The sequence below is a fragment of the Anser anser genome (genome assembly GCF_964211835.1).
Source record: "Anser anser genome assembly, chromosome: 4".
Taxonomy (NCBI): Eukaryota; Metazoa; Chordata; class Aves; order Anseriformes; family Anatidae; genus Anser; species Anser anser.
The window spans coordinates 29,846,634-29,860,900 of NC_139724.1; the positions used below are offsets into that span (position 1 = coordinate 29,846,634).

Genomic DNA, 14,267 nt, shown 5'->3' on the forward strand with positions numbered 1-14,267 from the left:
TCTATTTTGTTGAAAGATAGTCTACTTCCCTACTGAAAGTATACAGGATACATGCCTAAGCCTGTCAGCTAGGGAAGTGACCATGAGCAAGCCTTAATTATTTGAGTTGTATTACATACTCTGAGACAATTAAAAAAAAAAAAACCTAAACAGTAAGAAATACTGTTTGACTTTTGAGGGTCGATAATGAAAATTGTATTTAATCAGTATTTTTAACAACAATACAATAACTTAGGGAATGCTATCTGACCACAAGTGTGCAGTTAGATTTTAATGATGCTACTGATAATGTCCAATAGGTAATTTTAGGAGTCCTCAGTGCTCCTCAACTCTTCTTATGGTACATATGGTTACTATTTGTGGATGTAATGTGTCTTGCTACTGATCATTCTAATTTTAAACTGATAACAGTCAGGGATAATCAGCATCCATCTGAATGAAGCCATGAAAAATTATGTGCCTCTGCAAATTTTACTTAATTTAAATTGTAATTTATTTGTGCTATGACTCAGTACAGAAATTATATAGTAGGGCATTTTGCTGCTATTTTAGTACACATTTAGAAGGGCTTTTTCCTGCTGTGATCCCGAATCTTAAATTTCTAAAGTCTTTTCACTTACCTTTTCGAGTATATTCTAGCTAGCCTATTATTCATGATAGAAAAAGTTCTCACTTATAGAAAATGTAAAAAATAGCAGAATCTTTCCTAAACACAATGCATATTACATTTTTCTCATGGAAGTTGACTTACTTCTTAAACACTTTGCATCTCATTTTACTTTGTTCTCTTTTGACCTTTTCCTTTAGATTTGCTTTCAGCTGCTTGCTTCCCTATACCTGTCAGGAATAACACTTAGAAAATGTTTGCCCTTTGTTCTTTTGTTTATACAAGATCAACTTAGATGACTTGCCCATATGGAAAGTTTAACATCTACTAACTTACTTAAATTAGTAACTTTTTAAAGGAGTGTAGGTTAACTTCTGCTTTTTGATGAAAACTAATGATCTCTTTCTTTAGGCTACCTTAATTGAAAACCTGCAATATTTCTATTTGATATGTAAATTTGGGGGTTTTGCAGCTACATGTGGATTATCTTTTTCTCATATGTTCATCTCATTAAAACTAATCTGCAAATTACAACTTTAGCTTTTTTGGTATCATAGTCATCTGCATCCTCTTCTTGATTGTTTTTAAACAAAACATAATGTAATTGCCAGCAAAACCTGATGTCCTCTGAAATAGCACATTCCCTTCCATTCTAGAGAGGTCTGCTCAGCAACTGATGACAAAAATATTTTCAGACTGTCAAAAATGTTAAACATAGCTCCTAGAAGGGACTCCTGATATCTGCTCTTTTTTTTTTTTTTTTCTCTCGCTGCAGCAAGCCCTGCATGGTGTGGTTCATTCCCCAAGAGGTTTTCATAGCCCAGGATCTTTGTTATTGCTCGTCTGATTTTTACAGTCTTCTCTGTGACTCCTTCACCCCGCCTAAGAGAGAGTACAGAGATCCTGTGAACTGAGAGGAATGTCAGAGCCTCCTTCCTTTTAGCCTTCCCTTCAGAGATGATGCTCTTAATATCTTCATTTTTGGAAGAGGTAGCACAGTCTAACAATGAACAAATTAAACAGGTGTCATCAGTCATAGTACAGTAGTTTAAAAGCTACCAGTGTTTTTCAATACATTAACTTTTTCTAATTTGCTTAGTGAATAATAGTAGTCAAATTACCGTACAGAAATTACAGCATCTTATATTCTATGTGGTGCAGCAGTATTCTGTGTGTTACCACTAAGATATAAAAAGTTTAATTTAACAACCTAGCTACAGGTTTTCCTTATACATTATTTTTATGACACCAGTCCAACCCACCTATTACATCCCTTTTTACTGAATTTTTTAATGAAGTGGTTGGATTTGATTAACAGTGACTCATCAAATTCAGCACATTTCTATTTTCGTCAGTATTGAATTGTCCTTTTTCTTATGCAGACTTCCTTGATCTGAAATAAGATGTATTATTACCTTTTCTCTTTCATTTAATGTCAAATACCAATTTTGTTTGCTTTACTTCATTTTAAAAGTTAAGTGAAAATATTGTCGAAGATGCTGATCAGATTTATGAAATCTCTAATGCTTTTTTTATTTATTTATAAATATGCCAAAAATATGTAGGTTTGTCCATCAGTCTAATCATTTCATTCAGTTCCCTTCTATCCTTTGTTTTCTGTTCTCTTTTTTGGAATCTGACTTTGAGTCACAATTAATTCTTTAGTAGTGGGATAAATCACACCGAAAGGAAACACTGGTTATGTGTAAGATCTGACATTTTTTTTCTTTGAATATGGAAGCTATTTAAATATTTATTTTATTTCATTATTGGCATGCTGAATGCCACTTTAGAATGTGCATCATGTTTTCATAACACCGTAAAGATACACTTAAACCAGGTACCTGTATTGATCTATAATCTTCTAGGTTAATGAAGTAAGGTGAAATGTTACAGTGAGGTTTCATTCACAGGTACTGATTCCTGTTAAAAGGTACTGATTCCTGTTAAAATAATCTGGACAAGCAAGTTCTGTAGCTCTAGCTTCGTTAAAGTTATAATACTGCAGAATTTTATGATAAGGTTTTCCATATACATGTTTTTGTGGCGGGAGCTATTTTAACTTTGAGACAGATGATGATTCTCTCTTTATGAAGAAGCATTAAAATTTCTCATGGGCTTTCTCTTCTCTTCTGCTAGATCAGACTGCTTCATTTTATCTTCATGAGAAATGAAAGTGTTGATTTCCAAGATGAACAGAATCAGGATCTGTGGACCATAATCTTTCCTTGTTCTGTCAGCAGTGTAACCAAGATCATGATCTAGTCCTTTTCCCATTAGAGAGTGGGGCAGAGTCATTCCATCTTGCAGATCTGATGCCCAGTATTCTTATCTTGTGGTGGTTGTAATTCTGCATTCTAGAGCTGTTTAGACTATTCGTATCCAAAATAGATGAGTCTGTTAGTATTTTCCTGTTTGTTGCTCAGAAGTTAAAAATGAAAGGTCTTGTGATACTGAAAGGTGTTAACATAACATGTACGTCCATTCTCCCTTGCCCCGAAGGAAACCTTGAAAATAACCCCAGGCAGGCAGGAGGCATCACTACACATTTTTGACAGTTACAGATAGAAACTGTTAACAAAATAAAAGGAATATTGTGTATTTTTAAGATTGATTGGTTCTTCCAAGTCAATTTCTTGACAGAGCTCATTGAACACATCTTCAGAAGAACAGCTGAAATGATAGTTCTGTACTTCTGTTTCAGAGGTCTTCTCTGTCAACAGAAATATGTGAACACCAAAGGTGTTCAAAACATTGTTAACCGTTTTTCTCTGTAGTCATATCTGCATGTACATTGCTGCCGATTCTGCCTAGTTTTACTAGGGATTCTAGAATACATCAAGGACACTTTTATAGGTATTTTAAGCAGGAAAGTAATATTCTTAAATTAAGAACTGTCACACTTAATATCATCTGCTTCTAAAACAAGAAACATTTATTATTAGTTTTGAAATTATTATTGTATGTTTAGCTTATTATGATGTATAGTAAACTCATAGCCACAATATTTTTTTCTGTGTTAATCTACTGCCTGTCATTGAAGATAAAACTCCAATAAACACAAAAAATTAAATGCAGATATATGCATTATAATTATCTCTAAGCATTGTAGAAATGAAGGTTCAAAATTAGTTGATTCTCCAAAAGGTAGTTTTGTGATGTCAGGTACGCTGTTCCTAAAATGTGGTAAAAAAAGAGATGAATTGTAGTGCCAGGGAGTTGATGACATAGACTGAGAAGGCTGAACTCCCAGTGATTCTGTGCTTCTCCAGTGACCCCTAGGAGTACATGCAGTGTGTGCTAAAGGAGGGACATCCTTTGGCAGCCACTGAAGGTTACAGACCTTGTATTCCTCTGTTTACCCTGGGAGAATCTTCCCCAGCATTCACAGTTCACCTAATAAGCCAATTCAGTGAGTTTGCAACGCACTTGAGAAACCCATTTCAATTTTTCAGCTTGTGCACTTAGCAAGCAAAATAGCCGAAAAGAATAGCCATTTCTGAATGTCATGTTTGTCCATGCTCACTAATTTTGTTTGTGATACAGCTATTATAGTACAGAACTTTGTTGTACGATTTTTAATCACACAAAAATAATGAACATTATACAAGTATTATGGAAGCAGCAGAAAGATTTTGGAAAGACTAGCCCTATAATACCTATCTTTGGCATAATTTATACCAAAGTCTAAGCATGCAGTGATGTTTCGTGAACGTTTTTGAAGTCACTGTTCCCCCATTAGACTCACTTTCTGATCAAAATAAAAATAAAAAAGTAAAAAGATAAAAATATCTGTCTAGAAATTTCTAAAAGTTATATAATGAAAAAAATAACAATTTTTTTCATTTACATCATTATTTTTGGTATTTTACAATAGAGTTATGTCTCCCTACCTGTTCTATTTTTAAGTTTTCTATTGTCAATACAAATTAGCAGATAATGTAGAAACATGGAAATATTTTAAGAAAAGTAAAGACTTAGAGGTTTCATTTATATTGATAATGTTTTCCTTTAAGGTAACAATCTTTTGAATGCATCTTGATTTTTATACCGTATTTTTAATTTAAATATTCTTTATTATTCTCCTATTACTTCTTTTTTCAGAGACACCACAACTTCTATCACACCCACCTTTCTTTTCACTCTTGCCCATCTTCCCTGTATTTTAAAATTATCAGAAAGTTATTTGATCTATTGTTATCAGCTGACTTAAGAATTTTTGTATCTTAGGTTTTTCACAGCCATAGCATCTTTCTCCCTCAACCCTTTCTCTTCAGTTCAAATTGGCCTTTTTCCTCTGTTCTTTTCTTTATATATGCGAGTATATCTATATATATGTAGGCTATATCTACACTTTGTGTTGCTGAAACTGGCAAATTCACCTTGTGTTATAAATGTCTGGTAAACATATGAAAAATTGCAGTTTGTTATTTAGGTACAGATATAAGCATGCTCATTTGTTTCTGTGGCATATATTTTCTCTTATTTTTTACTAGCTATATATTTATGTTTCCACCTCGTCCATCTCGTTTTGCAGTACTTTTGCTATTATACTAGACTTGATGCTTTTGACAGATTTGATAAGAGTTGTGTGAAAGAGCCATAAAGGATATAGAAAGGATATCAAGCTTTTCAGGTTATTATTTTAGGAAAAAAAAATATCTTAAAAGCTAGGCAACAACCTGGACTAGGCTACAGCTAGCAGGTAAGGTCAGTCTTTCTTAAAAGCATACGAAAGATGCTTTGTTAATAATGGCCTCCTGTGGCTCACAGCCCTGACTTTCAAATCATTGCTATAGTACATTAAATAGGAGGGCCACATCATCAGTAACAAAAGTGCTTTGATATCTAAGAGTCTGTTTAACTGAAGAGAGAGGTATGAATGCTTAAACACCAAAAAAAGAAACATCTTTGCCTGTCCCTCCCAAGCAGTCCAGAAAAGAGAAGGAAGGACGGGTAGGACGTAATTAACTATTGGGAATTTGGCTCAACTGGCATCTGCAATATTTATTACAAAAAAAAAAAATAATTAAAAAAAATCATCTGGAAGTGTTTGATCACTGTATCAAGTCATTGATTCAGTACTGAATCAAAAAGAAAATTGCTTCCCACCTATAAAATGACGAGTACTGCTACTTGCAGAAGTGACATGAAGCAAATTACTTATCCAGATCAAGCCTGCTTAATTTGTGAGCTCTGACAGGATTGCAACAGAAGGCGGTATGTCTGCCTCACTTTTCAAGTGATGGCATTTAACATTTCTATGAATTAAACTGCTCAGTGATCTATATACCCATAATCCTGTTAGTGTTGGGGAGAATCGAATGGATGTTCTATTAATGTTTCTCAAAATGTTAGTGTTGGGGAGAATCGAATGGATGTTCTATTAATGTTTCTCAAAATGTTAGTGTTGGGGAGAATCGAATGGATGTTCTATTAATGTTTCTCAGGTGATGGATCATACGGTATAATTAAATATTATTAAATGTACTTACATTATCAAGTAATCTATGTATACTGGAAACTTAGGGAGTACATTGAACAATCAAAAGAATCGTTGAAGGGGAACCCTGGGAGGGAATAGGTACAACCTGACCTTGGATAAGGGCCTGGAGATGATGAAATGAGTTGAAGCAGAACCAAGGAGCGGAGGGAGCATGCGTCGAGTGAGAGAGGTGAAAGAGTTTAGCGGAGAGGAAGACTCCTTACTTCATCTGGACAACCACCTGGACGACCACCAGAGTGCGCCACGCATGTGCAAAGGGGAGGGGAGCTAATTAGAATGAAAAGCGAGGCTGATGTTGCAACCTGTAATGAATATGTATACCTGACGCAATATTGTATGTATAAATAACGGCTGGGAAGTAACGGGACTTGAAGCCAGATTTGGGCACCTGCCCCGGCTTCCAGCGCTGAATAAAGCACCTTCATATAATCACTTGGTGGTTATGTGGTTGCTACGCTAACAATCCTAGTACCATATATCCATTAATTTCTAAATTTTATTGATGATCTACTCTAGCATAGACCAATTTCTCTTTCACCACCCAAAGGTCTGTACCATATGTAAACGTTATCACATTCTTGTGTCGTCTTCCTTTCCTTGTCATTTTTATGCCATATTTATATAGCTATCATAATAATCTAGAGCTCCTTTTTCAAAAACTTGCATTCAGAAGTTTTTCTAATTGGATATAAGTAACCTTTGTGTCCATGGCTAAAGTGTTTTCATTATTCTGTTGGAGGACAGGTAAAATAAACTAGAAGTTTTACTAAATTTACTCTGAATTTTGACAATGTCTATCTGTTGGTAGTTTTAGAGGAACCTATAGTTTTGCTTGATTTTGCATTTAAATTTCTAGTTCACATCTATATAGCTAAAATGCTGAAGTTTTGCAGGGGTGAGGGAGTGGGGGAGGATGAATTTTTCCTACACAACTAGTTTCGGTGGTTACTGTGAAAGTCTTGAGGTTGTTACCAATGATACTGAACAGTCTTTTCTTTCAGACGTAAATAAATTCATCTTGCCTAGTAAAGTTTTCTTGTGATAAATGATTAGACTGATGAGTATAGAGCATGGTATTAGTGGTTTGAGCAAAGGCTATGTCTATGATGTTGCCTGTAGATAACTAATATAGGTATTACAATTGTTGCAGGTTTCAATGTTTTTTTTTAGTGTAATTCAACCTTTGCATGTACTTTAGCTCATACTAAGTGCTTAGTCCAGGTTGACTGGAATTTGCTGTTTGCTTAAAGACTCTGTGCAAGAATTTATTTATTTTTTTGGTGAGTTTAGTGTCTGTCATGCTGGGCTAGACTCTTTTTAAATGAAGCTGCTCTGCTAACATGCAAGCTTTCATTATTTTGATTTTGTACATGAGCAAAGGACTCCAGTGGACAGATGTCATTCCCTTCATTGTGTGTATTTAGGTATGCACTTTTAAAAATCTTTTGTATAGGAAGTCCATTCAAAATCTTTCTAAGCATCTATGTACTAGTTTTTTTATATAACATACTTGATAATGAACTGACACAAATCGGCTTTTATTAATAATCCAAGGAGTGTGTGTGACTGGTCTTATTTTCTCTCTGCTGTTGTCTGGAGATCATGCATTACTGCTGAATAAAAAAATTAGAGTTCAACTTAAATCAACTGTTCAAGTTACAGTATGCATTTTTTCCTTTGCACACTAAAAATAAAGTAAGTCATTCAGATTTGAAAATCAGATTAGAAGGTACTAGGTGTATTTTTTTCTTTTTTTCCTACCCTCTGTATCTCTTCTTCAAGTAACACATAGAGACAGGTAAAGAATCTCCTGTTATCTTTTTTAAAGTCGTTTTCTCTGCAAGATATTTGAAAGTTTTGTGTGTTTGACAAGGTGTTTTTTTTATCTGTTGCTTGTTTAATCACATGTACAGGGGGTAGTTTGTAATAAAAGAAAATTTATATCTCAGGGCTTTTGCAGACTGCATAAAACTTAAAAAAAATTAAAAATAATAATAATCTATGACCATCTCTCTTGCTCCTGGAATGTTAGTGCGTACATTAGAATGACTGCATCAAAACTGTATGAAAATTTTGGTATCATGAAATCTCATTGGAATATTTTTGTATTGTTTGTAGATTCTCTTGAGGTTGTAAAAAAAAAAAAAATCCTGAGGAATTTACTTCTATGGAATAAAATGTGAGCTCTATTACTGATGCTTATAAACTAAGTAATTAAAATAAAATCTAGTTAAACAGTGTAATTATGAAGAGCTGATATTTTCAGAATCAAGACAATTTAGGAAGTATTCAGTGTTTTATTTATACTCTTCTTTTTCTGCAAAAGTGTTAGAAAGAGAGTGTACAAATGAGATACCCTTGCCAAGCTCATTCCACAAATCTGACCCTAAACTGAGTCATCTTAAAGTGCAAATTGTGTCAGTTCTTCTGCTGAATTAGGACCTCCTAGCAATTAGATATTGCTTTGGATTGTGATTTCATAAAAATATATTGCATAGTGCAAAGTTGGTTTCTTTTTGCAGGTCTAGCTTAAAGTTTAATAAATACATCTACAGTTAAAGCTGATTAAAAAAAAATAGAATGGTTTTCGGAAGTTATAATAAGCTGTGAAAATTAGGTAATTACAAATTAATGTAACTGGTTATGAAGTTAAATTGAGAAATATGTGAGAAACTTTTAAATCTGATTATGTTTAAAAAGGAGTAAAGGTTGAATGGTACATGAGTCATTCCAAAGATATCTGTGTGTAAAATGAACCAATAGAAAAAACGACTACCTGAGCATGGTGGAATTTCCATTTGAAGTAAACTTTATCTAATCAGTTGGAGATTTTGAATGTCTAAATAAATTAGCAGTCACCTTCACAGCGAGATAACATAAGTTACAGATTTTTTCAGGAAGTAAAATATTGGTGAAGTTTTTTAGTTAGCTGCTAGTGCTCCTGTACTTTGGCAAAGCTGTGCTTATGTCTAGTGCATACCTCTTGTGTAGAATATCCAGTAATTCTCTTTATGTAACTATGTATAGTTAAAGAAGTTGTGATTCTCACCAGTGACCCAAGAGCGTGGGGTTTTATGGCACTTTTCAGTGTGGTTTGTCTTCAGATTCTAAGTGAACTTTTAATCTTATTAGCTTTCAGGATAGCAAAAACATTTTTTTAATCAATCAACATAGCACAAAGCTGCTGCAAATTTTCCACAGAATAATGGATGCTACCATCTGTTAGCTGTCACTATCTCATCATGAAATGAAACTTCAGTCCATACTGCATCCAAAAGAATAACAAAAAATCATACGTCTCTATTTGTGTAAATAGGTACAGTGTTCTCTTCATTTAGAGTAAGAAAAATGTGAATCTTTTCTCAGGTTTGCTGAATATGAACAAATCCTGTTGAATTTAACTAGTGGCCACTTCCCATGTATCATTAAGCCTTATTTTAGGAAGAGATAATGAAAGGTTATCTCTGAGCATTTGTAAGACAGACTTGGGATATGCACAAAGACTTTCTCAAAATCTGAACGAGAGATTTAGTTAAGCATTATGAATTGCTCACTCTATGATCCCATTTTTCTGTATTGACAGTAGAATGATACTAGTGAGGATATCTGAAGCTTTCTACTGTATATTACAACTATATACTATATAATACTGTGATCTTTCTTGAAAATTTGACTGGATATGCCATTTTCTGTTGAGCTGGTTCTCCAATAAGTTGATTTTCATTAGATTTATGATTTGTCCTTATTGCATCTATAAAATATGAGACTGAGTGAAGGTATGTAAAATTTATTCATAGGAAACTCAGGTTTTGCTTTCCCTCTAAAGGGAGAAGGAAAAGCTTAAAAAATCTTGTATTGGTGCCATATACAATTATTCTGTGATTTCTGTACAGAATTTAAGTTCTTTCTGACATGTGATAGCCGACCACAGAATCGCATTGCTCTGCCAACATGAACAAAGAAATTGGTTACGCAGAAAGCAGGAGTTGTAAAATTGACCTCAACAGGAAAAGTGTGAGTGGAATTTATCTGGCAAGCTAATACATCAATAATTATTTTACAAAATGTTTCCAGTTAACCCTCAAAAGCTTTTCACAAGGTGACACAGAATAAATAAGTTGAAGATAACTACTGGAAAACAAATAGGTAATAAGCAAACAAGTGACTTCTTATTATTGAGACTTCCATGAGTAAACTGAAATCAAATTTAGAAAGTGTGGACAAGTGTACAGAGTGGGATAATGTGTACTAGTTGTTTTTACAAATCAAAAACTGTTTTTGAGAAAATACCTAGATGGCTGTAACTGTTGGCACATCTTTTCCATAGCAGACCAAAGCGAAATTTTTATTCTTAGGGTGAAATTCTTTCTCTGATCAGCTCAGAGATAGAAATCTCTCTCTTTTCATGTAAGAAAATCAAGATTTTTCTTTAGAAAAAGGGGAAAATTCCCGTCCAAATTATCTTGTCATTATCATAGTCATAGTGTAGCAGTGTTGTAGTGACTATATTATTAACAATCAATACAAAGATAACCAATATAACTTTCTTCTTTGTTGTAGGTTTGTCAGACAGAAAAAAAAGTTATCATGTGATCAAAAGGGCTATTAATTCTTTTTTTTTGGTGCTTGCTAATTACGTTTGTTAAAGACCCAATAAGCTCACCTTTTCTGAGGATATTATAACTGAGAATGCACATCTCCATGTCTCGTCCTCATTCCTGTGTTTCTTTTTTCTTTTCTTTTATGTTATCCTTTTTCACTTTTTTTTTTTCTCCTTCCAAAGTGTAGAGTTTTGGAATTCAGGTTAATATTAGGAAATTCTTTAGAAGCTGAAGATCTTAATGCCATAAGAGGTCTTAAGATCATATTGTATTTCATCTTAATATGATCCTAAGATTGTATTATTTTTTCTGACTGATGGGCCACAAAATAAATACTGTGAAAGTATGTAAGTGCATCTGAACTTGGGTGCCTGAAAATGACCTTTTTCCTATGTACTAGTGTTGAGGTGCATGCTGGTATTCCAGGAACCATATATAGAATTCATTAGCTGCCAGAAACTGAGCTTACAGAGGTGAAATTTCCAAACAAGGTTCTTAACCACTTCATAGATCTCTTAAATACAGTCTGTTCAGTTTTATATGTTTGCACCTCTGTGTAAAAGGCTGAGGCTGATATACTGGTGAGAGTTATCATCTAGGCCTGAAAATTTACAAGGGTTAAAAACAAACAAAAAATCAAAACTAACCAAACAAACAACAAAACAACACGTTAAAAGAAACACAAAACCATATAATATTTCCTATTTTGGGGTTCACGAGAACCTGACTTAAGCTGGGACTACTAAGCACTAGCAATAGTTATTTTGCAAGGGAGTTATGTCCTCTTTTCTAGAATAATCACATTTTCTGATTTAAAAACAAGAAATCTTGTCAACTCCAGATACGATGGCTTCAGACTACCCAAATCCAGACTGCTTTTCCAATTCAGTTTTTTGAACTTCTTAATCTCTGAACTGAATTTTCAGTTATATTATGCAAGTGAGATTTGAGCAGGGAACTGTTTGCGTGAGCTGAGTGAAAAAGAAAATAAACATGATATTTTTCATTTAGGGATAGAGGGCTTGTTTGGGGGACGTTGTGATCCATAGATGACAGGAAAATCAGGTTTTGGAATACAGATAATGATTTAAAGCAAAAATAAGTTGTTTAAGGGAACAATATGTTGATAATAAATTGGTGTAAAAAAAAAAAAAAGAAAGCCTCTAGTTTCTATGATGTTACGCAAGTTCAAGCAGCCTTTTGCTATACATTCTTCTGCGGGGAGAAAGCTGACAATGGTCTTTCTAGAGCTGATAATGAAGAACAGCAGGTAAATGATCACAGACTCTAGTGCACAAGAATTAGTATATCAAAGCATTTTATAAACCCAAAGAGAAAAATAATTATTTTATGAAGAAAAATCACCTTTGGATTTCTGTTCTTATTTACACTAAGACGACTAAGCAAAGATTCATTGTCAAATGAATATTTTCTTTCTGTATTCCTTTACTTGTTATTCATGACACACATCATGATTCTTAAATGTCAAGTTCTCAACAGAACAGAGCTGCAGTGGAATAATTGTTAAAGTAATTGCTCAATTCTTTTTTTTTTTGACAAAAATAATTAGAGTTTCTCAATTTAATTTTAGAAGAACCATGCCATTTTCACTTGAACAGTAGTCTATTTAAAACAAAACAAAACAACAACAAAAAACCAACAGGACTTGTAACAATGTTTTTAGTGTCATCAAACATTTTTTCCAAAGTTAAAATAATATTTTCTTCTCTATTGCTGTTAATATTTGAAGACTTAAGTTCAATGTTTGTCTGTATCGATACAAGTTTTTTCAGTGACTCTAGCTTGTGAGTTATTCTGTAAAACACTAATTATATATCACCATTGTGTCTCAAAGAGCTCTGTCTATAGTTCTTTGTCACTTTCCAAACACTCCTTACAGTTTTATATTTCCATTGTATTGAATTGTTTGATTTAATTAACAACACAAATATTGAACTCAGTCTAACAATAAGCCAGGGACATTGTTTTGTAATTGAAAAACAAAACTCACCCATAAACCCCAAATATTTTGACTAATGAAATGACAATATCATAGGGGAAATCCTGTTGAAAACTGATGTCTCTGAGTAAAATAGCCACAGAAATGTTCTATTTTTTTTTTCTACAAAAAAGAAGAGAGAAATCATAGCACAGACATCCATTTACTTACAAAAGAGCTATGGTAGTTATCTCTTTATTAGTGAGACTGGACTTCAGAAATCTCGACAAATTTAAATATTTTTAATAGCTCACTTCTGCTTTACAAGTGTATACATGTCATTTTCAAAGAATACTGTGAAGAGTTTCAGTTCTGGAAAAGTGTTTCTAGACCAATTGTCAATAGCCTTATTATAAATAAACACTATTAATTATTCCATACATTTTTTTTTTACAATAATTGACATGGAAACTTGTTTATAATAAGTAATTGGTACTTAATATCAACACTACAGATGCTAGATTGTACTAGACTGTTATCTTGAACAGTAATAAAGAAGACAACAGTCTTTTTTAATTGATCTTGTACTGAGGATTGAACCGGGAGTTGAAATGATAGTTAAATTTTGCATTCTAATCTTGTGGAAACTATATGCCGTTTAAAGATATTTAAGAGGATGAAGTTAAAAATGTTAACTCAAATGTGAAGAAAAATTATTTATTTTTTTTATTTTATTTTCTATGTATCTGCTAGTTTCAAAGAATGACGACGCTTTTACAGGATATCATTTACCTTGTTAAATTGTGCAGTGGTTTAGGTTTGCTATCTGATCTGACCCAGTCCAAAACAGCGTTTCTTCTGCAAATAGCTATCATAGCTAAACAAACATTCTTAGGACTTCAGAGTTTAGCTAATTGTTAAAATAGAAGTTGTATTTTCTATTACAGACCCAATACATGTAGCAAGATCAAGCACCTCTGCCATTCACAAAAAATAGTCTGTTTCAGATTATTGTCAGCTGTTCTGATTGTTTGTGATATTTGCATCACAGTTTTGTTGCCAAGGTGAAGAGCATAATTATTGTAGAGATACAGATGTAAACACGATAACCTTGTTTTTGATCTTTCCTGGTAGGATTTTGGAGATGATGGCTCCTTGTATATTACTAAAGTGACCACAACTCATATGGGAAATTACACCTGCTATGCTGATGGCTATGATAAGCTCTTTCAAACTCATATTCTTCAAGTGAATGGTAAGGAAAAATGTTGCAATTACCAAGTCATAAGAGATTAGGATTTGGATTTTGTTAAGCAGATCTGTTGTTGTTGCTGTTTTATCTTTTTAATAAAGTATTACAGTTTAACAGAAAAGGAGATATAATTATATTTCTTTATTGTTCTCCTATGCAAAAGAATAAAATATAATCGTTTTCATTTAGTACTTCTATATGAGTAATATTAATTAAAAAGAGTAAGATAGTGCAGACAACTTCCTCTGCACACTGAACTGTTCACCTATGAATGTGTTGCCTGCAGAATAATGTATTTTATATTTATATGCATAAAGTAGGGAAAAATAAGAATGTTAAGAATGTTGCATTTAGCAAAATAA

At 33.2% G+C, this 14,267-nt stretch overlaps 1 protein-coding gene across 14 annotated transcripts in view; it reads left to right on the forward strand.

Moving 5' to 3' along the window:
* Nucleotides 1–14,267, forward strand: part of FSTL5 (follistatin like 5) — a 413,536-nt gene that overhangs the window by 333,573 nt on the left and 65,696 nt on the right. For all 14 annotated transcript variants that reach the window (XM_083834399.1, XM_083834401.1, XM_083834389.1 and 11 more), the window contains one exon: nt 13,788–13,908. In XM_083834399.1, coding sequence (XP_083690525.1) covers nt 13,788–13,908 — 121 coding nt within the window. The remainder of the gene's footprint in view (nt 1–13,787; nt 13,909–14,267) is intronic.